Here is a 26,869-nt window from a genome sequence, read left to right as displayed (position 1 = left end):
ACAGTACTTAATATTCATATCGTTTTCTTTGTCTTTCCAGTCTGAGGCCAACAGGCCCCCCCACCCCTGCACCGGGGATGGTGCCTTGCGACAGAGTGGCTGTGGAGCCATAACCTCACCAGCAGCACCAGCAGCACCACCAGCAGCAGCTCCATCATCTCGACTCTGAGACCACCACTGACCTCACCCCCCCCTCCAGGCTCCCCTTCCTCTTCTAAGCTTTGCTCAGAGCCCTGGACAAGGCCACCACAGACACCACATGACTCACCCACTGGAGCCCTAGATCAAGTGAGTGCAGCCGCTCAGCGTTGTGTGTCTGTCTGTGTGTGTCTGTGTGTGTGTGTGTGTGTGTGTGTGTGTGTGTGTGTGTGCTGCAGTACGTCTCCCAGGTGAATACAGTGTCGCAGCCTGTGGCACGTTCTGCAAACACCCCTGCTTATTATTCAGGGTCGATTCCCTCTGAATATCCCTGGAATAATCTGTCATATCGATTGGGGAATGTGTGTAAATGAGTTTCTACCTGAGGCTGAAGGCCATGTCGGTAGGATGGACGTTTACAAATGATGTGCCGGTGCATACATTGATTTATAAAACAAATTGTTAATACAAAACCAAACCCTTTTTTTTTTCCTTTGTGCATTTTAAGATCTCTTGAATAAGAGACACTTTCCTGCCTCTGGAACCTGAGGGAGCAGCTGTGTGTGTGTGTTCTCATTTACGCCGCACGCTCGGTTGGCTGAATCTGTGAAAGCCACTGTCTCCGTGCAGACTTCTCCGGCACGTCAGTTTAATTATAAAAAAGGCCGGTTAGTTCATGCTTAAAAGATAGTTTGGAGGAAAAGCACCAGGAAGATAACACCCCCTCCTCCTCCTCCTCCTCACCGCTCTCTCTCTTTCTCTCTCTCTGCATTATTCTCCTGCACCATGTGCTCTGAGATCCAGGGCCCCAGCAGGTTTCCCATCAGCCTCCCATGGCGCCTCTGGAGTTGAAATGAGGACACACACACACACACACACACACACACACACACACACACACACACACACACACACACACACACTCGCTCACAGATTACAACGAGGCAAATTTACGCAGCGGAGACCGGTGGCGTTCAATAAGCGATGAATATTCACGTGGGGGTTATCTGTCTGGCAGAGGACACGTTCGGAGGTGGATGCTATTCTAATAAATGTGGATCTTCTTAAAGTATTGTGTCGCCATTTTAAGGATTAAGAATGGAATGTAAATGTTTTATGTGCATAGAAGGGGGGCGGCTCCCTTTTCATGGCCTATAATAGAATTTGTTTTAACATTTGGGTTATGCATATTGTATGATTCGCTCGTACCATTTCCCTCGTGCGTCCTTACACTAGATCTGGGTTTTCTGCTCCCATTGTTGCACGGATGAGAGAAGTGTGTTAGTGCAGCACGCAGTCCTCCGGCTGCAGCTCGGCTCTGCAGACGGCTCCACGCTATGTATTCCATACACTCAGCTGTAGTAGCGTCGGTGGAACTGAGCCGAGTCCAAGGTTATTTCTCACTCTCGGTAAACATCCTGGATCTGGGTCTACACAGATGGTGGGAAACAATGGACTGAGACTTAACAGGGCATTCAGTCCAGGAGCCGGGACTCTTAAAGGACCACAGGCTGCTTCTGTTTCTGTCATGTTTACCACAAATCATGCATACATGCATTTCTCGTCTTTTACGCTTCGATGGTTGGTTTCTTTTAATTCCAGTAAACTAGAACGGCACTTGTAGAAACCCATATCTCCGCCAATCCCACCAGCTGAGATCAGATGCATCCAGATCATAATCCAGTTCTGCACCATCTTTCACCTCCTTATAGATATGTCAGATTTTTAATTGTACCAAGAAGATCTCTGCATTATTTCTTGATAAATTCACAAAAACACAAAAGTGAATTATTTCTTCCTTGGCCTATTCCCCATCCTTCCTTTGGAAACATAACCTCCTTGATGGAGGAAAGTTTAGAGACTTTAGAGATGATTTCATTGAAAATCAAGTGAAGTGCTGAATCTATTAATTCATTTTGAAGCGAACACATGGAAACCAGCTTCTTAAATGTGAATACCTGCAACAAGGAGGTTGTGTTTCCATTTCTTTGTGTTATTTAGCAGCATTACACACAAACTACTGTTCACCAGTCCTTTAACTCGGTGACTTTAGTTTTATTGTTTGTGTGTCACAGTTGATTGACCGTAACATTTCATACAGCACTTTGAGCTGCATTTCTTGTAATAAGGATGCTACATAAATAAAGTTTATTATTATACGACACAATATAAATAATCGCAGCCAAACCTATAATCATAACAAGTGAAACAGATCAGGGCGAACCCCGAGGGAACAAAAGGAAACCGCAACAGAAGAGAACTAAGCACAGGAGATCATTAACATCAAATGATATGAGGAATGATTACGAGTAATTAAAATAATAAACAAAGCGACTCACCAGGAAACCAGCTGTCACTGTCAGTAAACTGTTGAGGTATTTTAAAAACCTTATTACTTTTGTCAGTTCTATTGTTGTTTTTTCCGTGCAGCAGATTTTCCGGTCAGTTTGCTCCGACAGGTTCGATTCCCGGCATCTTCAGCCATGTTTACATGTGACTGCAGTTTGAAAAATATGGGTCAGATGAACATGCCACACGTAATAACTACTTTCCAGGTGCATCCACCCGATTTCTCTGTGGTTTTAGTTGTTGGTAAATTAGTTTTCTTTGTCCCGCTTATAACTTATCTGCAGATTTGTGGGAGGAAGGAAATGGATTTAACGTGGCTCATCTGCAAAAACTAACCGAGACTTAATCTTTGACTCTGTATCCATGTTTTTATTGATTTATTATTCAAGCTCTTCTACGCAGATGAAGCCTTCTTCATGTGCATCGTAATAAAGTTAGCTGGGCATGATGATGCTTGCAGGCCGGGTAATATTTATTAGCTTTTGTAAAGTAATATTGCAGCCGTCTCTTAAATTTAGCAAATTAAATCACTGTGCTCTGCTCAAAGTGAAGGTCACGACATTTATTTCAATACTAAATCACATCTCGGCCTCTTTTAAATTGAAGAGACGACACATAATCAATAATCAGACCTTGTTTTGGTAAAGAACATATTTTTGTAAACAATTATTGCGATTGCTTTGTTGATTTGTCGAGTAAAGTGACACAAGGCGTTTTCCAGACATAAACATGATCGGACAATCGCCGTGACGATAAGATCTTTCTATTCTAAGTTCGGGAGAAATTCTTTTGCATGTCTGAAAGCAGCTGTTTGCCTCTTATAGTTTATTTACTGATTAACAATGAAATCTCCTCCATGCAGTTGTGTCTTCACGCTGCAGCTCAGTGAAACGTGCTGCAGCGAACACAAGGCCGTGCACACGTCTCGTGCACACGTCTCGTGCACACGTCTCGTGCACACGTCTCGTGCACACGTCTCGTGCACACGTCTCGTGCAGCACGTGAGAAGATGGCTGCACCGTGGCCTTGTTTGACAGAAGCTCTATACATTCCCTGGTCATGTCCTATATTCCACGGGGGGGGGGGGGGAGGGGCCTTAGCAACAGTGACTGAGCTTCTCATGGACTGTACCAAGTCAGTAGAGCACAGAGAGGGGGGGGGGGGAGGCGTGTGCATATATTACTGAAATTAGCTTAAATAATAGAGTATGATCCGGTTAGAGGTTGTATTTACTTTAGTCGTATTAATAATGGATCATAATGAGTTGTCAGTCTTGCTCTCTTTTCTCTCTCCTCTCACATTTACACTGTCCTGCCTTCACCCCCACCCCCCCCCCCCCCTCAGATGTTACAATAAGAGCAAACTGTGAACGCTGTCATGTGTTAAATATCCCCGAGTTGCCCACATTGAGTCGTCATGCGAAAAGTTCATTTCAGGCCAATTTAACGGCAGAGATTTGTTTATTTAGAAAGCGTATTGTTTTATGCTACCTGGCTGAAGATGTAGATGTCGTTGGTTACTTCCGCCAATTGTGTTTTCGCCCGGCTTTGTGTGAGTGCAGATCCAAATAAACTATTGTCAGGGTTGACTTTACTACATGAACTTCCTTGAGATAATATGTGTTGTGATTTATTGCTATGCAGATACAATTAAATCAAAGTGAATCAAACTGGAAACTATTATTATTATTGACTTCCACGATGGCAAAGCATTTCCTTTGAATGTCCCTTTTCCACTATTTTCAAACATCTTATCGGCAAAAAGATTGATGTAGAAGATAACGATGCAGATTGATAATCAAAATAATCAGATTATTATTCTAGTAACGATGTTCGAGCAGCAACAAACAAGATGAGCAGAGACGTGAACCGGTGCATCAGAATCAAAAGGAACCTGCTGACATTGTTATGATGTGGATGAAAAGCCGGCTAGCAAGTATAACAATATTAATCATAAACACTTATCAGGTGGGAGGAGCTGCTGCTATATGACACATAATCATAATGGTGGGGAAACAGGAGAGACCAAAAATATAACGGTGGTTGTTGATGGCTTGTCGACTGATGACCACACGCACCCGGCTTCCCTCGGCGCTTCGGCTGTTTGTTAGACAACGTGTTAATATACGTGAGTTAATATAAATAAAATCATCTGCATAGAGCCTGGCAGAGTGCAGGGTGTCCACTGGGTTCTCGGTAAATCATTAAATGTAACTGCAGTGTAGTTTATATTCATGCTGACAATAAATTACACCCCTGTTGACTTATTGCCAAGAATATAAAGGAATATAAAGTGCACGCATTACTTGGGCTTGTCAACAATCATAAACGATCAGGCACACGGGCGCCAAGGTCATTGTGAAGAGATGGAAACTTTCTCCTCTGCTCACAAGTGTCACATCAGAGCGGAAACAATCAGTTGATCTGGAGGTTATTGACTTTTTTCTGTTCTGAAATCAAATAACTTGGCAAAACACGACAAAATACATATACTTTGAAGTTATATTACATTTATTCATGGATTGCAACTTACATCTCTTCACATGCTTCCGTTTCCTTCAGTTTCATCTTCTTTGTTTGATTTATTGCTTTGGATTTAAAACCCTAACGCCTGATAAATTAAAAGGCTTTTAAACTTTAATGTTTGGTTAAATTAATCGTGCAGGTTCACTGATAAATGCACACGGTATGCCTCATCAAATGTTGCCAGCGTTCCCTGTTGCCATGGTTACTCACCCCTGAATCTGCAGGATCGAGTGAATGAAAAATTCAGACTGAAGAGGCAAGTCCAAGATCTACAAGACAAAATATTAGGGAGGTATCTACATATAATGCTTCAGATCTATATCACAGAAAGAATATATGTAGAATCTGAGAAACATAAACAGGACGTTGATTCGTTTCTGAGCTGTGGTTCAAAACCCAAATATTTTATTGTCGTCGTTATTGATGACAAATTGTCGACTTGTCATTTTATCTCTACATTCTTCAGACATCCGCTTTCCTTATGTATTTGGATGCTTATTTGTTTGTGTTTTGGAGAACGACCATATGCAAATATCTCCTCCTGTCATCTTGTTCTTGTTTTTCCTCGGCTGTTCTAAAAACAAACTGAACTGTGACCCGACGCTGAAGTTCATGCACTGTGTGAACCTTACCACCGGCGTTATGCCACGACAATATACAAATATACCTTGTGTGTGTGGCCGTAGCTGCTCTTATGTAACAGATGATTGTGTCTGGAAACAACACCCTGCGGTTTCTCTGAAGGTACTCGAAGAAAAACACAGATTTTCACTCGAAATAACAGAGATTATCCTGACAGGAAAAAAAACAAGAGCAAGGGTCGTTGTGGTTTTTCTTTATTTGGTTTCTGACCCGTCTCTTTATCATGTGTTTCCTCTCTCTCAGGTCAGTTGAAGCTGAAAGATGAGTGCAGTAGGGGAAAGCCCCCTGGACCCTGCCACGCCGGAGTCACGCAAGAGGAAGGGCTCGCCATGCGACACATCAGGGCAAAGGTAAAGACACAACCACGTCGGTGACACCACATTCATAAGCAGAAGTATACAGTGCAATTAAATTCCTAGCAGGAGGGATGTGCTTTGATATTAATGGACCGTGGGTACGCTGAGAACGAGAGACAAGTGTCCTCCTGCGTCTTCTCTGCGCTGAGAGAGACAGAGGCAGCTTTCACTCAACTTTTCATAACTTCACCTGGAGGAATCGTGTGTGAAAGCAAATGTCAGATTTAGTAAAGATGGATATAAATCAGACTCATACAAAGTCTATGAAATGTCCCGTTGAGCCGACGTGCAAACAGATCGAACGCTGAAACTGGCTGAGGATGCAAATTGGATTCGATGACGTCATTAACTTATTTATCAGGTTATTTCAGTTCCACAGTTTCAGCTGCAATCCTCAGATTTGACTCTGTTCAGTCAGATGTCAGGTTTTGATCTCGTCTTTTTAACTTTTATCGGAATTTTCCCAGTTATGTTGATCAATAAAGTTTCATCTCATCTGGTCTGACGCGACAGTCCAAAGAAAAAGCCTGATTACAAACTAACATAACAATGAACATTTTAAAGCATTTAATCAGGGAATCGAACGGTTTTAGATTCCAGTTTGTCCTTTCAGATTATTTTAGCAGGAATATGTCCAGAGAATTCACAGTGAGAAGATGTGTTCAAGACATTTCTTTTTTTTTTTTAGAACTTTATTGAAGAGAAACACAAACATTCCTTGACAACATCACAAATTATATATGACAGACTGATTAGTGAAAAAATAATAAAGAAATATGTGGACAGTTAAGACATTCCATCGTACCACAGGATTCCCCTCAGTTAGAGAGGTATCCTGCAATAGGTTCCCACCTCCTCACAAAAACATCAGACCTTAATTGTAATAGAGCAGTTAAAGCCTCCATTCCATACACCTCCCTCAGCTTCTGTTTCCACTGTAGGTGGCTGTGGATTCAACCATTTTATTGTCACCATTTTCCTAGCAGTCATCTTGTGTACATGCCTTCAGGAGTTGGATCGAAAAGAAACTGACTTGGGGTGAATAGTATATTAATTCCCAAAACTGTATCTATCTCGCTCTTTATCCCCTTCCAGAAAGGAAGCATCATTGGGTTCAAGACATTTCTAACACGCAACAGACGCAAAACTGGAAAAAAACTAAAACAAAATACACGTAGGAGACAAAGAAGAAGATGTCAGCTTGTGGTGATAAGACCTGAAGGTGTTGATGAGCTCCTGGGATTTTCCAGGTGTTGGTAACGAGTCTGACTCGGACAATCTCCTGGAAATATGTGAAAGACAGAAACTCCGGAGAATGTCCTGACCTCCTTTACGTTGAATCGTTACACAGAACGATTTAAATAAGAGGAACAAGAGTCAGAAAGTTGTTTTCTGTGTAAACAGTTGTGAGTCTGTGGAACACGCTGTGTGGTGAAGGTCAGACTCAGCTGCAGTTTGGGTCAAAGGTCAAAACGGGACATGCAGTGACCAAACAGTGAATGTACTCACTGTCCTGTGTGTGTTTGTGTGTGTTTGTGAGTCAAAAAGGGGCAAAATAAGTGATGTAAGCTGATGTAACAGGCCAGTTAGCGTTTCTCCAGCAGCTACTGACCAGCACATTCACACACAGCAGCGTCTCTCCCTCCTCCCTCTCCCTCCCTCGCTCGCTCGGTTACCACGCCTGTGTGTTCTGGCCGGCCAATGCACTGACCTACTTTTGCTGTTGTCGTCTCACACACACACACACTCTCACACACACTTGCATATACACACATCTCTTTTTCTTTTTTTCCCCATGTTTACCACATACCTTGCTGCAACTCGTCGCTCTGGAAGTATATTATTGCAACTGGAGAACAAGGATAAAGCACAAGGCAAAGAGGCTTGAGTTAAGGACGGATTGAACTTATGTTGCACCAGCGTTCAACTCTACACTAATGTATGAGAGTTTTACATAATATGAAAACAAACAACAGGCCGGGGGGTGAAAGGCCACAGCAATAACATGCATTACACAACCTACCTGTTTGTTTGTACCAGGCTCAAACTTTTCTCATTGGAAATATTTTGTTCTCTTATGTGTTTATGTTAAAAATTGCATTTAAGTAATTGATAATAATCGAATTAAAGATAAATCCAGTGTAATTTGATGTTTAATTTAGTATCATAGAAGAAATGTATTCACAGGTTTTGAAGCGGGAGTCAACAGTTCAGATTTATGCGTCGCTTTGACAACATTAAACCACGTTAAGTCAGTTCTACTCATTCTCTCTCTTTGTTTTTTTGTATCAGGGTCAAACCTTTTTTATTGAAAATATTTAGTTCTCTTATGTGTTTGTTAAAAATGACATTTAGATAGTTGATAATTATTTAGTAGTTGATAAAAATCAAATTAAAGATAAATCCAGTGTAATTTGATGTTTAATTTAGTATCATAGAAGAAATATAAACACAATATTCACAGGTTTTGAAGCGAGAGTCAACAATTCAGATTTGTGCGTCGCTTTGAGAACGTTAAACCACGTTAATTTAGTTATGCTCGTTCTCTTTGTTTTTTTGTATCAGGGTCAAACCTTTTTTATTGAAAATATTTAGTTCTCTTATATGTTTATGTTAAAAATGACATTTAGATAGTTGATAATAATCGAATTAAAGATAAATCCAGTGTAATTTGATGTTTAATTTAGTATCATAGGATAAATATATACACAATATTCTCAGGTTTTGAAGCGAGAGTCAACAATTCTGATTTGTGCGTCACTATGACAACATTAAACCACGTTAAGTCAGTTCTACTCGTTCTCTTTGTTTGTTTGTATCAGGGTCAAACCTTTTTTTATTGAAAATATTTAGTTCTCTTATGTGTTTATGTTAAAAGTGACATTTAGATAGTTGATAATTATTTAGTAGTTGATAATAATCGAATTAAAGATAAATCCAGTGTAATTTGATGTTTAATTTAGTATCATAGAAGAATTATATACACAATATTCACAGGTTTTGAAGCGGGAGTCAACAATTCTGATTTGTGCGTCGCTTCAAGAACATTAAACCACTTTAAGTCAGTTCTACTCGTTCTGTTTTTGCCTCCACAGCCGTGTTCACACCTGCACAGTCATCCATTCACAAGTGGACAGCTCTAAGTACTTAATGTGAAAGCACCCGAGGCGCTTTGAGGAAGAACTGAGATCCGAGCCGTGTACGACCACATTCTTTTAGCGGCGTGCACGACCACGTCCGCACGTTACATCCTCTGCAAAGACAGAAGCACGAAGCCCTTCAGTCACTTCTCAAATCGCTTTATTACGAGTGTGTCAAACATGTTGAAACTCATGTCACCTCCTCACGTGGGCCTTGTGTGTGTGTGTTTGTGTGTGTGTGTGCAGCCTGGAGAAGAGGAGGCGGGAGCTGGAGTGCCGCTACATCGAGGAGCTGGCGGAGCTGCTGTCGTCCAACATGGGCGACATCGCAAGCCTCAGCGTGAAGCCCGACAAGTGCCACATCCTCAAGAGCACGGTGGACCAGATCCAGCAGATCAAACGGCGTGAGCTGGGTGAGCGAAGACACACACGCAGACACACACACACACACACACACACTTGTTACAACCATGTACTGTGTGAGTTGACAATTGCTGAAACTAATAAAATTAGACTGTGTATCTTCCCAACGACGTCTCCTCTTCCACTTCTGACAAAAAACAACAAACATATATATCGAAATGTCATTTCTATAAATATAAAGAGTTGACTCTCACTGAATACAGAGTGTATATACATATATATATATATATAAAACACAATATTTATATATGGAACGCCTGAGGGTGTTTTCACATCTACCGTGTTTGGTTCATAAATACAATTCTGAAAACACATTCCTTGTTTGTAGGGCACGTTTTTATGTCTCTGTGGTTCAAGTCTCAAAGTTTTAAAAGTGACTTCACGACTTAGAGCTGCAGCTTCAGATGTGATGTGAGCGATTAATGTTTTTTTTTTAGGTCTTATTTGTGTTTTGTTGTTTTCTTCCCGGCAGAGAAAGCAGCTCTTCTGTCCCCAGATGACGAAGTGCAGAAGAGCGACATCTCCTCCAGTAGCCAGGGGCTGGTGGAGAAAGAGGCACTGGGGCCCTTGCTGCTAGAGGTGAAGAGCAGACACACGCACACACACACACACAGACACACACACACACACACACACACACACAGACAGCAAATCATCCTCACTACTACTGCTGCTGACACTTTTTCTTTTACTCCAGCTCAAACCCACACAGTCTAACTTCCTTCTTCTCTCTCTCTCTCTCTCCTCCAGGCCCTTGACGGGTTCTTCTTCGTGGTCAACCGGGAGGGCCGCATCGTCTTCGTCTCTGAGAACGTGACGAGTTACCTCGGGTACACCCAGGAGGAGCTGATGACCTCCAGTGTCTACAACATCCTGCACGTGGGAGACCACAACGAATTTGTGCGGAATCTGCTGCCCAAAAGCCTCGGTGAGTGAGTGAGCGGGCGGGGGGGGCGTGGGTTTGAACGCCACACGTGATTTGGCTCCGGACGCCAGCGGCTATTATTTTTTAAAACATACTTAGCAATTACATTTTCAGTATCCTCAAATGTGACAGTTTCCATGCCAATGAAACCTCTTAAAGAGGCTGTGAAGCGGAGGAGGAGAAGAAGTTCTTTGGCAGCAGAAATCTGTGTAAAGTCCCTAATTCCAGATAATTCACTGAGTTTATTGATGGAAAATACTGTCGCTAAGGAGAGTTTGAATAGCTGTGAGGAAAGGTGGGAGGATGGACCATGAACATTTTTTAATTAACACTGTTTTAAGTGGTTCAGGCGACGCTGGGAAATCAGTCCGAGAGGAAAGCGTCAGAGCGGCGAGGGAAGAGAGGAAACAATGAAACATTTAGATAGTTGATAATAATCGAATTAAAGATAAATCCAGTGTAATTTGATGTTTAATTTAGTATCGTAGAAGAAATGTATACACAATATTCACAGGTTTTGAAGCGAGAGTCAACAATTCAGATTTCTGCGTCGCTTTGAGAACAATAAACCACTTTAAGTCAGTTCTACTCGTTCTCTTTGTTTGTTTGTGTCCGGGTGAAACCTTTTTTTATTGAAAATATTTAGTTCTCTTATGTGTTTATGTTAAAAATGACATTTAGATAGTTGATAATTTTTTAGTAGTTGATAATAATCGGATTAAAGATAAATCCTGTGTAATTTTATGTTTAATTTAGTGTCATAGAAGAAATATAAACACAATATTCAACAACAATTCTGATTTGTGCGTCGCTTTGACAACATTAAACCACTTTAAGTCAGTTCTACTCGTTCTCTTTGTTTGTTTGTATCAGAGTCAAACCTTTTTAATTGAAAATATTTAGTTCTCTTATGTGTTTATGTTAAAAATGACATTTAGATAGTTGATAAGTATTTAGTAGTTGATAATAATCGAATTAAAGATAAATCCAGTATAATTTGATGTGTAAGTCAGTATCGTAGAAGAAATAAATACACAATATTCACAGGTTTTGAAGCGGGAGTCAACAATTCAGATTTGTGCGTCGCTTTGACAACATTAAATCCTCAAATGTGACAGTTTCCATGCCAATGAAACCTCTTAAAGAGGCTGTGAAGCGGAGGAGGAGAAGAAGTTCTTTGGCAGCAGAATTCTGTGTAAAGTCCCTAATTCCAGATAATTAACTTAGTTTATTGATGGAAAATACTGTCGCTAAGGAGAGTTTGAATAGCTGAGAGGAAAGGTGGGAGGATGGACCATGAACATTTTTAATTAACACGGTTTTAAGTGGTTCAGGCGACGCTGGGAAATCAGTCCGAGAGGAAAGAGTCAGAGCGGCGAGGGAAGAGAGGAAACAATGAAACAATGACTTTGTTCACTGCAATAATGTTGGTTCAATCTGTGGCTCCAACCTTGAGGAGAGATTATAGTAAAGAGCGGAGGGGTGGGGGGGGTGCCTGGGTGGGGGGTCGGGGGGGTGGGGTCGTATAAGGACAAGCGATAGCGGCGTGCAGCGGGCGACAAGGTTGCGCAGTTTTCTGTTGATCTTGTAATCCCTGTTAATTCTGCACCAGTCGCTACAGCTGTCCTTTGTCCCCCCCCGATCGCCCCCCCACACACCCCACCCCCCCACCCCACCCCTCTGAAATCTGCGCTCACAGAGAAACTTGAAAACAATTTAAATTTCTTCCACATCAGTGAACTTCACTCAGATTATTCTTCTTCCAGTGGTTCCTGCAGTCACGTTATTTAAGGTGCTTACCGAGAGTTTGTTGTTGTGTTTGTGTTGTTTGTGTTTTATTGATTCACTCAGCCTCTATTTGTGATTGTTAGTGATTGTAAAGTGAGAAAACACTTGTTCCAAACACTTGTAAACTCTTATGAGCATAAACACAGGTTCATTCTGGTTATTCAAGAGTCTTTTCTTAATTTGCTTCCAATTTAAATGATGAGGGAGAGAAACCCAGTCTCCTCCCTCTGATCAGAAGTGCAGCGGTGGAGGAAGTACTGAAGTTTAGTACTAAAGTAAAAGTACAAGTACCCAGGGAAAGTACTACATCAACAATCCTACTTCAGTAAAAGTAAAAAGTACTTACTTTTAAATTTACTTTAAGTATTAAAAGTTAAAGTACTCACGCAATGGGTTGTCTGTCAATGTCTAGGCTGTGCCATCTTGATAAAGAATGCAGATTTAGCTACTGGTAATACTCACGCCTCTACAGATGTCACTACTAGTAATAATTATAAGCAACAACATTTGTTTATTGGAAAGGTTGGTGTACTTATTGTGCTTACCCTCTGTAATACTGTTCACACTCTATCTTACAATTCTGCGGATGACAAGTTATCTACCAGGGAGAAGTGTGATAATGACGGTTTCTGAACTGGTAGAAACTCAATACTTGACTTCTAATGCTTGTTTCTTGCCCTCCAGTGAACGGTGTGCCGTGGCCACAGGAAACCAGCCGGAGGAACAGCCACACCTTTAACTGTCGCATGCTGAAGAGGCCGCCGGACGAGGTGGACTCTGAGAACCTGGAGGCGCGGCAGCAGTACGAGATCATGCAGTGCTTCACCGTGTCCCAGCCGCAGGCCAAGCAGCAGGAGGAGGGAGATGGTACGAGTTCACACAACAAGTTCACGAGCTCTCTTCTTCCTCCACAACGTCTCATTAACCTCATCAGAAACCTTCTCTCTGCAGTTCTGATACGTTTTCACCACTCGTGTTCGTTTTGTTTGCTCAGACCTGCAGAGCTGCTTGATCTGTATCGCCTGTCGAATACCTCGAGCTCAGCCCGTCAACAGTGAGTCCTTCATCACCAAGCAGGACCCCACAGGTACACACACAGAGACACACACACACACACACTATTTGCACTTTTACACTATTGAACCAGAAGCTTTTTGACTTGTTTATAGTTTTTGATCAGTGTTGCTTATAGGAAATATTGATTGATTATTTATTTAAGCCTCGGAAAACACATTGAGGAATAAGACCCTCATTTACAATGGTGCCGATGTTACAATGAAGAGTTAATACATTGAAAGAAAAAATAAATAAATAAGAATGAAATTAATATGCATATATATATATACAGTAATTCAAGGGAAAAGGTCATAAACAACCATTTTTGACAATTCAATAAAATACTATGGTTAAGTCAACTAACAGTCACAACCACTGCAGGAGAAGTCAGTTGTACATGAGATAAGATTTGAAAATATAGATATACCTTTACTTATAAGAAAACGACTCAAGTAAAAGTAATATCACTCTGGTAAAAATGTACTCAGATAAAATAAGAAATTGAACTGAACAGCTAGAAGTGAACATCTCAGTCCCACCTTCTGTATTTTAGCGTTAAGCCAGACCCAGCATGCACCTGATCAATCCACATTCCATCAGGTGTGTTTGATTTGTGACACTTAACATGTCTGCCGGGTGGTGCATTAAACCAGCCTGCATGAATCCCTCTGTATCTGTCTTATGAGAATCACAGAGAACAACCCAAAAAAGTCTGAGTTCCTGGTTTGACTTCTCTTTGTGTGTTTGTGCGTCACCTCCAGGGAAGATCATCTCCATAGAAACGAGCGCCTTGCGGGCGACGGGCCGGCCCGGCTGGGAGGACCTGGTCAGGAAGTGCATCTACGCTTTCTTCCAGCCGCAGGGCAAAGAGCCCTCCCACGCCAAGAAGCTGCTGCACGAGGGTGAGCGGCCACGATGGATTGTTCAAACAACGCTCTGAGAAACCACTGGCCCCGCCTCTGCCGGCTTCGCCATGGTTACCAGAGCTTCAGCTTCAGTACCATTAGAATAGATTAAATGCAATGATGCGCTTCAATAACAATTCTCTACTTAATTCAAGATTCAAGATTTTTATTATTAAATGCACAACAATAACATTAAGCAGTCGCTGGCAATGAAATGCTTGAGTCACAGGCTCTCTTCTAGCAAAGTAAAAAATAAAATAGAAATAGTATAAAATAGAATATCAAAATTTAAAATAGAAAATAAAATGTATATATCAAAAAAATATATATATATATACAACTCAAGCTCAAGAAAAATAGAGCAGCAATAGTTCAATTATTTATTTATTTTTTGCCGTGGTTTAGAAGTGCAGAGCCAGTATTTTTCTTTTAAAGTCATTATATTGAATAACAAAATATTACATAAAAACACAATTTTTCTATTTATCTTAATTGTTTTCTATTATAATTGTTGTAACAGTTGAATCTAGAGGCTCTTTTCTCTTTTTACTCATTAATTTGCATTAAAGTCAGGATACTGAATATTAAATAAAGAGTTTAGAACTTATTTGTGTTCATCTGCTGTCTTTGTTTTTTAAGTAATCATTCGATAAAACGTCTTTGAAAAAATGTTTAGTTTGGCCTCTAGTCTCCTTATGAATCCACATTTAAATTCCCTATATCTGGATTTTTATTTGGATCTGCACCAAAATGCTCACACTCATGGATCAGTCTAACCCTGAACACCCCCCCCGCCCGATAGAATTGAATGGGTTCTTCGTGCTCCATCGCTCCACAAAATCCTGCAAACAAACGTAGACAAAACATAACCTCTTCAGCAGAGGGAGTTTATTATGGAGCAGCTGCCACGACTCGCTGCTGAAGAGTCTCAGATCTTAAAGTCTGAATGTGACATGAACACAATGTCTAAACACTGTGTGTGTCTGTCTGTCTTTGTTTGTGTGTCTTTGTTCCCAACAGTGATGACCCACGGCAGCGCCATCAGCCCGCTGTACCATTTCTCGTTAAGTGACGGAAGCCCACTCAGCGCTCAGACTCGCTGCAAGTTCTTCTGCCCCCCCAACCCTGATGTTCAGCCTTTCATCATGGGCTTTCACACTATTGACAGGTGCGTTACTGCGAATGTAGACACACGGGTTTGTGTTTTAAGAACGATAGAAAACGATATCCTGTCGTGATGTGATGACACGTTTATCATCTTCATTGTCACAAGGCCACAGCTGCGGATGAAACTTTTGTAAATGGCTCAAAAAATAATAAAAACAGAGAAAGAAAAAACACATTGCACATGAACTGTACTTAGAGATGGGCTTTAAAAGGAAACCTTAATGTGATTTTGTCAATCACTCATCCTTGAAGTTATATTACGAATCAAATTAGTAACTTGTGAAGTATTAAAAATGATCTTTACTATTATCCCTGCTGTGTCAGGTAAAAAATGAAATAAGATATTAAATGATTGGATTCTATGTAGAACTTTGGAGGCCAAAACCTTTTTTCTTTCCTCTAACGGACGTTTATTTCAACTAGAATGACACAAGAACTTCTACCTCTGTGAAATTCAGACTCTAAATCAAACCAGTAATTGTCATGAAGACAGACACAGGATCAAATGTGTTTGTTCCTCTTCTGTCTCGTGGTCACCTTTTGATTTTCCTGGTTTCTCCCAGGGAACACAACACTGCTAGCTCTCAGGAAAACACTACACCGACCCTTGGCAGCCTTGCCCAGACGCCCTCCCGCTCCCCGACCCTTCCTCCCGGCAGCAACTCCACCCAAGGCTCCGCCCTCGCCTCCTCAGGCCTTCACCCCAACAACAACAGCAACGCCTCCTCCCACGGACACGGCCCGGCCACGCCCCCGGGCTACGTGACGCCCTGTCGGACGTGTCCCTCTCCTCTGAGCAGCCCACTCACAGCCGCCCCTACCTCGTTCATGTCGCCCAGGATGCCACGGGCCGGCCCTGGGTCGGGGGGGAGCCCTCGGGTCCCGGGGAACCCCTTCTCTCCCTCCACGCCAGGCCTCAGCTGTGGGTCGCCAGGGTCTTTCTCCCTGTCCTCCCCTGTCCCCCAGAGACAAGCCAGCACCCCCACCGGCTCCTCCACCCAGCCCGCGTCAGTAAAACACCCGGAAGGAGGAGAAGGCCGGGGAGAGGACTCTGTTAAAGCCCCCCTTCCTTCCGCCTCACAGCTGGGGACCCCCAGACCCAACCTGCTCCTGAATGTCAACGGGACGGCGGTGGAATCTAACAACAACAAAAACAACAGCACCTCATCACCTCATCCTCCGAACCCGGCTCCTCCCCCTCAGTGCCCTGCCTCACACAGCACTCTCACCGAGCGACACAAGATTCTCCACCGGCTGCTCCAGGACACGAGTCCCAGCGACTCCGCCTCCTCCGCCGCCGCCGCCGAGGACGGACCCAACAAGAACGAAGGCGACATCAAGAGGGAGGCGCCCGCCTGTCCAGCACTTAGCGCTTCGTCCAAATCCAGCTCCAGATCCACGGAGCCGCAGGACCACCAGCTGCTCCGCTTCCTCCTGGATACAGACGAGAAGGTGACCAGTACATACACCCACATTTTAAGATATTTTGACAGTTTGGTGACAGTAAGTGGACTCAAATAAAGAATTTAAACTCCCCCAAATTTGAATATACCAGCATCTGCCGTGTTATATCGATATTATTTAACCCCTGAGAACTAATAACCGTTGTTTTCTGCAGGACTTGGGCGACCTGCCTCCTCCCTCCGCCCTCAGCCTGCAGACCGTCAGGGTGAAGGTGGAGAAGAGAGTGAGCGTCGATGGGCCGCCGCTCTGCACGGGCTCGTCTGCCGCGGCATCCAAACCTGCAGCGGCGTCCGGCAGCCCGGCGTGCGGCAGCCCCAAGCCCGGCCCGGTCGGAGAGAACCGGAGGGACAGCCGCCGGGACAGCAGAGACTCCACGGTATTCACATGGACGTTCATCGCTTCACGCTTAACAACAAGATTTGATTTGATTTATTTAGATTTATTTAGAAGGATCCCCATTGGCTCTACCTTTAAGACAGAGCTACTTTTAGTGGGGTCCACATTTAAAACATACATACAGATATCAAACATTTGAAACATACATTACAATACCAATATCAAACATTTAAAACATACATTACGATACCAATATCAAACATTTAAAACATACGTCACGATACCAATATCAAACATTTAAAACAAACGTTAAATTACAAATATCAAACATTTAAAACATACATTACGATACCAATATCAAACATTTAAAACATACGTTAAGATACCAGTATCAAACATTTTAAAAATACGTTACGATACCAATATCAAACATTTAAAACATACATTGAGATACCAATATCAAACATTTAAAACATACATTACGATACCAATATCAAACATTTAAAACATACATTACGATACCAATATCAAACATTTTAAACATACATTACGATACCAATATCAAACATTTTAAACATACATTACGATACCAATATCAAACATTTAAAACATACGTTACAATACCAATATAAAACATTTAAAACATACATTACGATACCAATATCAAACATTTAAAACATACGTTACATTACAAATATCAAAAGTAAAAATACATTCAAATAATGATCATACAATTTGACATTACAGATATCAAAAATTAACTTAGTGGTTATGCAATTTTACCTTTGTCATGAATGATATAAAACACTGATATATCCAATTCCATAGAAGCGAAAACTGCAAACCATGTAAGAGAATACTACACATTTATGTACAGTACATCACCATCTAGTATCTCAAGTATGTTGTACCCAAGTGTTTCATTATTTGCTTTTTGAACATACATTTACGTGTCACGTTTATAATTTCTGTTGGTCGTAGGTTCCATGACTTCCTGCCTCTGTATCCCACAGTGCGTTTAAGAACATTGGTTTCAGCTCTGGGATTGTTTTTAGTTGACCTGGGTTTTTAGAGAAATCAAGAAACTGGTGTAAAGTTGATCTTTAATGTGTGTATCGTCCCTATAATCGATAAACTAGCAGCTGTGAAAGACCAGTAGACGGGACACACCCTCCTCCAGGCTGCGTCTCTGTCTCCGTCCCAGTCGGACAGACACGAAACCAAAACCTGAAGTGTAACGGCCCAGTAATCCCAACATGTGTCCGCCCACATGGGATCGATCAGGCCTGCATGCCACTGTTGCTTTCAGAATTCACACAAGCCCGGTGTCAAAAAGAATATTTCAGAATTAAACGCAGCACTTCTCCTCCGCTCAGCTTTGCTTCCTTCCCTTGGCCGTCGCCCGACAGCCGTTGTAAATCAAGTTGTATGTTTATTTTCTTGGACTTTGTCTCCGCTGTGGACTCGGCTACCAGCTGCAGCCTTTGAAGCTCGCTGGCCTTTGACCTTTTGTCTCTCCCCGTCTCTCTTTCACTGATTGTCTGTCACGCTTTTTTTCCCCACCCGTTATTCTTTAATTCTTCACTCTTTCATTCCATCACACCATTCATCCTTCAATCCCCCTCTCTTCTCGCCCCGTCCTCCCCATCTCCATATATGTTCATTTTGTTTTTTGCTGTATTCTCAGATGTCCGATGGCCCTCTTGACATGGACTCTCTCAGCCAGCTGCTGCCTGGCCTGAGAGGCCCGGGTGGGAACAAGCAGGGCGGCGAGGGTCCGACCACCCCCGGGAGCCCCCAGCTCCAGTCCCCGGGACCCCAGGCCCAGCTCCAGTCCCCCCTGTCCCAGCCCAAGTCGATTCCCCAGCTCCAGTCGCCCTCACCCCAGCTCAAACTGCAGTCCCCCCCCCAGCTCCAGCCCGGCGAGGCCAGCACCCCCCGCAATGTGAAGAGAGAGTCTCCCAGCACTCCCAACAGAGGTAAATGTCCCGGAGAGAAGGAAATGTGTTGGTTTGCCTACAAATACATTGTATGGAAGCTGTGATTTAGAAGTGCAGAGCCAGTATTTTTATTTTAAAGTCATTTTATTGAATATTAATAACAAAATATTACATAAAAACACAATTGTTCTATTTATCTTAATTGTTTTTTTATTATAATTGTCCTAACAGTTGAATCTAGAGGCTCCTTCTCTTTTTACTCATTAATTTGCCCTCACATTGTTTGTCTAGATGCCCCCTAGTGGCTGTTAGGGGGTATTGCAATGTAAACAAACCCTACATGGAACCAGCCTCTTTTTATATTTGGTGGTTTTATTATTTTTGAATTCATAGTTTAGTGCATGAGTGTTTTATAATTTTATATTTGTGCTTGTGTCTGTTTCCTCAGGGCTCAGCGATGGCTGCAGCCTCCAGACTCAGTCGGTGTTCGATTTCTGCAGCCCCCCCACTCCAAGCAAGATGCCCACCCAGGGACAGGGGGACCCCTTCCAGACCCCCAAGGACAGCAGCCCCTTCCCAGAGGCAGAAGTCCTCCACCCCTTCAGCTCAAGCACTGGTACACAACACCATAACGAGTCGACAGTTTGTGTTACAGTCGCAATTAGTCTCGGGGAAAATGAGTAAATGATCTCATGACATCTGTGGGAAACGTGTTTGGTCACATGACAAAAAGACAGAAGATCAGAAACCTGACGCTGCATCTTGTGTAGCAGTAAAGCTTTGTTGAGTAGTTTCAACCCTTTGACTCACACCTGACCATATACCCGGCTGCTCCTGGGTGTGTTCATCCTGAGTTGTGTTACAAGTCGTTCGGCTACACACGAGTCACTGCAGAGAGCTGGACGTCTCAATCAGCTGCTTCACAAGTCACATTTTAAGTTGGTTTTATGCGAAGGGGAAATATAACAGGGGTTTACTCAATGTTCTTTATTGTACTTGTGTTATTTTTGATTCCAGTAAACGATATCATATATTTTGAACCGGTATTAAATTGTTTTTCAGGCCTCACCAAGATGGACGTGGGAGATTCTCAGTTTCAGCCTCTGGCTCTGTCCGACACTTTGTCCTTCGATGGTCTGGGATCTCTACTACAGGCTCCGCTAGCGTCACCGCAAGAGTAAATATCTGTTTCTTTTGTGTGTTGTATAGTTGTTTTTGTGAAAGTTGTGCAAAGTTAGGTACTTATTACATCACATTCACATTAAGGCCATTGTTGGAAATCTTAGAGGAAGACGACACAAGTATAAATGATTGAAAACATGTTTTAATTCTTCAAAATTCGCTTGATGTTCGACTCTCATCTTCAGTGGATGTGTTTGGAGAGAACTTGACAATCTGGCCTTTTTAATACTTCAGGGTTTATAGACACGTCGCTGCTGATTGGCCGACACCTGACACACCCACCACCCGAGTAAAAACTTACCTTGAAGCCTGTTGCACGATGTTTCGAGCAAATATGAACCTGAACATGAGCATTTTTGTAGTTGTCTTTTAAGCAACACTGTGGTGATGATGCTCACTTGTGTGTGTGTCTGTGTGAGCAGGCAGTGTGTCCCCTGCACGCTGGATGAAGTCCTCGGACCCCTGACGGCCCCCGAAGGCCGGAACGACGAGAAGGCTCTGCTGGAGCAGCTGGTCTCCTTCCTCAGTGGAACCGACGAGAGCGAACTGGCTGAGCTGGACAAGGCCCTGGGTATCGACAAGCTCGTACAGGTGTGTGTGTGTGTGTGGTGCAGCCGGGCGGGGGGGCGGTCAGGTGAAGTGAGGAATGCAGTTACTTCACGTGCTTATTTTTAGCATCAGTGAGTCATCATTAATTGTACGTTGCTGCTAAAATTAATCCAAACACACAAAACAGTTTCTCAGCTGAAACGTTTGCAGCAACTTAACTGGATTTGACCAAAAAAAAAACACTTTCATGACCTCAAATGACTGAATAATTATATTTATATAAAAGATTAATATGATTTATTCTCCTTCCAGGGTGGCTGCTTCAACCCTCTGCCTCAGACCTTCCCCTCCCAGCAACCCACTGCCACCCCAGTGTCCCTGGACCCCAAACTCCCCAGCTACCCCTCCCAGTTCACAGCAGCTCCACAGGCCCAGTTCCCCCCCGAGCTGGCCACCGGGGGGCCACAGGGTCTGGGCTTCGGAGCCCCTCGGGGGGCTTTCCCCGGGGGCGCGGGCATGGTGAGGCCCGGCGTGCCGAGACCCCAGGGGATGGACGCTCAGCTGCGGCTGCCCCCCAACCAGCTCCGGCTGCAGCTGCAGCAGCGGCTCCAGGGCCCGCAGCAGGTGAGGAGCCCGGGATCATGGATTTTAATTCATCAACACAATAACATATTTATTTTGAAAGATTTTAATACTTGTTGATGCTTTTACAACAGTTCCAGTGTGAACTATTCATGTTTTGGTGCGTTGTCTCTACTCTGCAGTGAAATATCCAGTCTGATCAGAAGCTTTACTGATTATTTGAAAAGGAACCGAGAACATTTATCAACATTTATATAAATACACCTTTAAAAGCTAGAAGACTGAATGATTTTTTTACTGTTCGCTCATTTAAACACTTATATTTCCCCACATTCTTTTCTCAGTTCTCTTTCACTCACATTTGTCCTCGTTGCTCGTGTCGATCGACTTCTCAACATTTTCGTTCACACAGTATTGACCTGTTCTTCTCTGTGTTAGTCTGAATCAATAAGTCCTGATGAATCCTCTGATTTCATTCTGCCAGCATTGATTCATCATTTCCTCCCTCATCACTAATATTCAACCCTTGTTTTCGCTCTTCTCTTCTTTCTCCATCCATCCAATGATGTTTTAGTTTTTCATTAATCTATTTATTCCACCGTCTTCCCTTCGCTCTGTCATAGTCTCATTATTTACTCAATGTTTTTGTTTTTGTGTCTCAGCTGCAGAACCGGCTGGCGGCCATTAATCCGTTTCCTGCAGGACATGTGAACCTGGGCGTTCGTCAGGGCGTTCCACCGCCTCAGATTCCCTCACAGGTGAGTAGGGACGGGAATCAGCAGGGACCTCACGATACTTAGGTGGCGATACGATATGTATTGCGATTCTGTAAGTATTGCGATTCGATATTACAATTTCCTGGGATTTCTTTTGGTTATTTTTTTTTTTTAAATACTGGACCATGGAAAAATGTTGAATCATTCCTTCAAATACAACACAGTCCAATTCACTTAGAGCTTTACCAGTTTTATTTCAAATATTAACATTAACTTAACGACTGCCGGGCAGCCGATAGAGAAAATAAATAAAAATGTGCCCTATTATTGTACAGCCCCTGTCAACTGCACACAAACTGACAGATTAAGAAATGTAAGCCACTAAGGCTTCTTTTAAATAATAAATAAAAGGTAAATTAAATAGAATGAATAAAAGTTTACTTAAAATATAAACTTTGAAATAAACAAAAAGTATTCTATTGTTGTTTGCATGTAGGCGATGCAAAGCTAGTGCTTGGGTATGTTTAGATTCTTGTGTAAAAACAAGAGCTGGTCAACATGCTCTGAGGTGATGTTGCTCCCCCCATATATCCCCCCCCCCCCCGTATAAACCAATAAATATGTTTTTTAATTTTAAAAAAATCGATTTTGGGAGGCAGCATGGCGATTTAAAATCGTCATTCACAAGAATCACGATTTGTAACTGAATCGATTTTTCCCCCCATCCCTACAGGTGAGTCACAGCAAGTTGTTCATTGGAAGAATTAATAACCCTTAAGTTCTAATTAACTAATAAGGAATAATAGTAGTTCAGTTTAAATGCAGTAAGGTAGGAAGTCGTTTAAAAAAAAAAGTCAGACTATCCACTTTTGTGAATGTCGTCCTCATGCCTGTAAATAAATGCACAACAATGACTGAGCGATATTTAAGTTTAATAATTGAAGGTGAAGCTTTAAACAATGAAAACATGACGTGATTTAAACCAGATTATCAGGTTGTTCTCTTTTCCTTTCTGTGATTCTTCAAACACTTTCCTAAACTTGCAGATTCCCCGTACACTTTGTGGATAATTTGATTTGAAAGACTTTGTGAATGAAGACAGAGTTTCCTATTTCTGAATCTGTTTTGCCCCCCCCCAGCCTCCTCTGAACGCCCAGATGTTGGCCCAGCGTCAGAGGGAACTCTACAGCATCCAGCACCGCCAGCGACAGCTTTTCCAGCAGAAGGTCATGCTGATGAGACAGAACCTGGCCGGCGCTCCGGCTGCAGCCGTGGGACCCGTCGGAGCCGCCCGGGTCCCGAAAGGCCCCCCCACGCCGCCTCAGCAGCAGCAGCAGCAGCAGTTCAGCTTCCCACCGGGGTTCAACCCCATGCCGGGAAACCCCCCTACCTCACCGAGTCACTTCAGCCCTCTGGACAACAAGCTGTCCGCCCGGGTTCCTCTGAGCGGCCCGGCGCTGATGGGCGGCGTGCCGGCTCCGTTCAGCAGCAGCGTCGGCTCCTCGCTGCAGCAGAGTCTGTTTCAGCAGTTTGGAGGATCCGGTGAGTTCAGGTTCCACGGATGAAAGATTGAATCAATGGATTTAGTTTTGCTGCTACACAGAAATGATCTTTTCCCTGGACTCACTCAAAGCTCAATCACACCCATGGAGCTTTTTACTGCTTTATTAAAATGAGTTCTGTCGGTTAAACGCGTTATTAACGGCGTTAACGCAAACCCATTTTAACGCCGTCAATTTTTTTTGTCGCGAGATTAACAGATTAACTTCAGTATCTGTGTTCGCATCGAGTTTGACCTGCTCTTGCTTTTTTTTTTAATATTTCGCCAACTAAAATTTGTATTTTTAAGCTATTGTAGCGTCCCTGCTTACACTTCTTGGTGGTTTAGTACCTTTTATGATCCTCTACACGAACATGTCGCTCTTACTCCGTCACTCGCACACATCAACAACCCTTCACTTCCTCATTGACCCCCGATCCCCAACACAACCAGCCAATGAGGGCCTGACATCCCCCAGCAACCCCATCCTATTGGTCCAAACAGTGGCTGCACCGACGTTTAATGAAAGATCGAATCAATGGATTTAGTTTTTGCTGCTACTCAGAAATGATATTTTCCCTGGAATCACACCCATGGAGCTTCTTACTGCTTTCTCTAAACCTTTCCTTTCTTTCCAAAGCTTTGGTCCAGCAAGATCCATCCTTCCCTCCTGACATGAGCCCGACCAGCCCGTTGTTGTCACCTCAAAACTCCACCTCCCAGAGTCCTCTGCTTCAGCAAGCCCCTCCTCCTGGCTACCAGTCACCAGACATGAAGAGCTGGCAACAGACGGCGATCGGCAGCAACAGGTGAGGAAGTGCACGCCGTCCTCCGAGCCCCGAGGCAGAACGCCGCATCGTGTAACAATTCACCGACTGAACGTTTCCCTTCTGCAGCCTGTTCAGTCAGTCAGGACAGAGTGCAGCGCAGGCGTTCGGCCAGCAGGGGGTTTACAACAACATGAGCATCACCGTGTCCATGGCCGGGGGCTCGGGGGGCGTCGGCTCGTTACCTCCGATGGGGACGCCGGTGGGCATGAGCAACAGTAACCTCAGCAGCGTGGGCTCCGTGTGCAGCGACCAGCAGGTCAGTGGCTGGTTTCATCAGTTTCCTTCCAGGAGACATTCTGCTGGACGGCTGCTAAGTCTACGCCCGTCTAGACGTAGACGTTTGTTTATTTAGAAGGATCCCGATTAGCTCTACCCTAAGATAGAGCTACTTTTAGTGGGGTCCACATTTAAGACATACATACAGATATCAAACATTTAAAACATACATTACGATACCAATATCAAACATTTAAAACATACATTAAACTACAAATATCAAACATTTAAAACATACGTTACGTTAAACTAAAAATATCAAGCATTTAAAACACACGTTAAACTACAAATATCAAACATTTAAAACATACATTACGATACCAATAACAAACATTTAAAACATACGTTACGATACCAATTTAAAAAATACGTTACGATACCAATATCAAACATTTAAAACATACGTTAAATTACAAATATCAAAAGTTAAAATACATTAAAATAATAATCATACAATTTTATATTAAAGATATCAAAAATGAACTTAGAGGTAATGCAATTTTACCTTTGTCATGATATAAAACACTGATATATCCAATTCCATAGAAGCAAAAACTGCAAACCATGTAAGAGAATACTACACATTTATGTACAGTACATCACCATCTAGTGTCACAAGTATGCTGTACCCAAGTGTTTCATTATTTGCTTTTTGAACATACATTTACGAGTCACGTTTATAATTTCTGTTGGTCGTAGGTTCCATGACTTCCTGCCTCTGTATCCCACAGTGCGTTTAATAAAAAAAATTGGTTTTAGCTCTGGGGAGTGAAAACCTTCCTTCAGTTGCTCGTCTAGATTTTATTACATTTGTATTGAGTTGCCTGACGTTTCTCTCCGTGCAGGTGCAGCAGCTTCAGGTGTTTGCCGACGTCCAGTGCACGGTGAACCTGGTCGGCAGCGACTCGTACCTGACCCAGGGCGCCATCGCCGCCGCCGCCGCCTCCCAGAAGGGCCCGGGGCCGCCGGGCGCCGCGAGCAGCCAGGCGCAGCAGAAGAGCCTCCTCCAGCAGTTGCTCACCGAGTGACACCCCCCCTCTCGCCCCTCCAGCTCTCCTGCTCCCCTTCTTCTTCTCACTTCTACGCCTCCTCCTCCGTGCACCAGACCCATTGCTGTCTCTGTCTCACCTCTAGGATGGAAGGATGGATGTTTGGACGGCGTTGGCTCAGAGCGCTGATCCTGGGCTGGTTTGCTTTTTGCCGCCCAGTACTTAAAGAAACGACTCACGCGTCAGAAGGAGCAGCAGTGTGTCTGAACCTGCCTGTCTAATCTGTCTGACAACCTGTCTGTCTGCCTCAGCCTATTTAAAGGCAGTGTTGTCTTGCTGCTCATTCCTTGGTGACCTACTTCCTGCTTCCTGACCCAAGAAAACAAACTGCGACTTCATTGTAGATTTGCCAAGTTGTCGTCACTGTTAAATCAGGGCCGGCCTCCTTTTTTTTATTATTTTGTTTTTTGGGTTCTTCTTCTTCTGATTGGACGGTTTCTGTCGGGTTTCCGGCGCAGCAGCAGCAGCAGCAATGCATCTTGGGAGCATGAGCTGCAGCGTACAGTTGCGCTCAGCGTTTTTAAAAGTGAGGGAGTATCCCACACAACAGCACCTCTGGCTTTTTATTTTTTTAATTTCCGTTTTGTTTTGTTTTGTTCCTCCTCTACCTGTCTCTCAGCGATGTGGGAATGTTAAGGTTTCAGACCTCTGAGGCATTGTGGGATAGGAGCTCGGTCCCAGCTGGTTCTGTGACTGTCTCTCTCTATCAGCTACAGTGCCTGGTCGAAGTCGGAGTTCTGATCCTGAACTCGGCTTCTTCTTCTTCTTCTTCTTCTTCTACTTCTACATATTATTCTATGACATCCTCTGTTTCTACTTTGGTTGAATGTTTTTATTTTTTGTTTAAAGAGAAAAAAATGACAAAAAAAACTCCATCTGCTCTCACCGTCATCATCTTCATCTTCATCATCTTCACGATCATCAGAACAAGCTTTGACAACAGCCGGGTTGGATGGAAGGATCGATGGATGGCTGGAAGGATCGATGGATG

General features: G+C 43.2%; 1 protein-coding gene across 1 annotated transcript; it reads left to right on the top strand.

Annotated features, from left to right (window-relative positions):
- Window positions 1–194: 194 nt before the first annotated feature.
- Window positions 195–26,869, top strand: ncoa1 (nuclear receptor coactivator 1). The gene is made up of 21 exons (XM_061091508.1): window positions 195–288; window positions 5,898–6,004; window positions 9,397–9,563; window positions 10,046–10,152; window positions 10,324–10,501; window positions 12,971–13,153; window positions 13,281–13,373; window positions 14,104–14,244; window positions 15,268–15,415; window positions 15,978–16,866; window positions 17,033–17,254; window positions 18,902–19,193; window positions 19,603–19,770; window positions 20,217–20,331; window positions 20,759–20,927; window positions 21,198–21,509; window positions 22,130–22,225; window positions 23,323–23,725; window positions 24,364–24,532; window positions 24,620–24,809; window positions 25,675–26,869. The coding sequence occupies exons 2-21, from the start codon at window positions 5,916–5,918 to the stop codon at window positions 25,855–25,857; spliced, it is 4,314 nt and encodes a 1,437-aa protein (XP_060947491.1). The 5' UTR covers window positions 195–288; window positions 5,898–5,915; the 3' UTR covers window positions 25,858–26,869.

The sequence above is a fragment of the Limanda limanda genome, chromosome 18 (assembly GCF_963576545.1).
Source record: "Limanda limanda chromosome 18, fLimLim1.1, whole genome shotgun sequence".
Lineage (NCBI taxonomy): Eukaryota > Metazoa > Chordata > Actinopteri > Pleuronectiformes > Pleuronectidae > Limanda > Limanda limanda.
The sequence above is the reverse complement of the archived record's forward strand: the minus strand, read 5'-3'. Positions and strand labels throughout refer to the sequence as shown.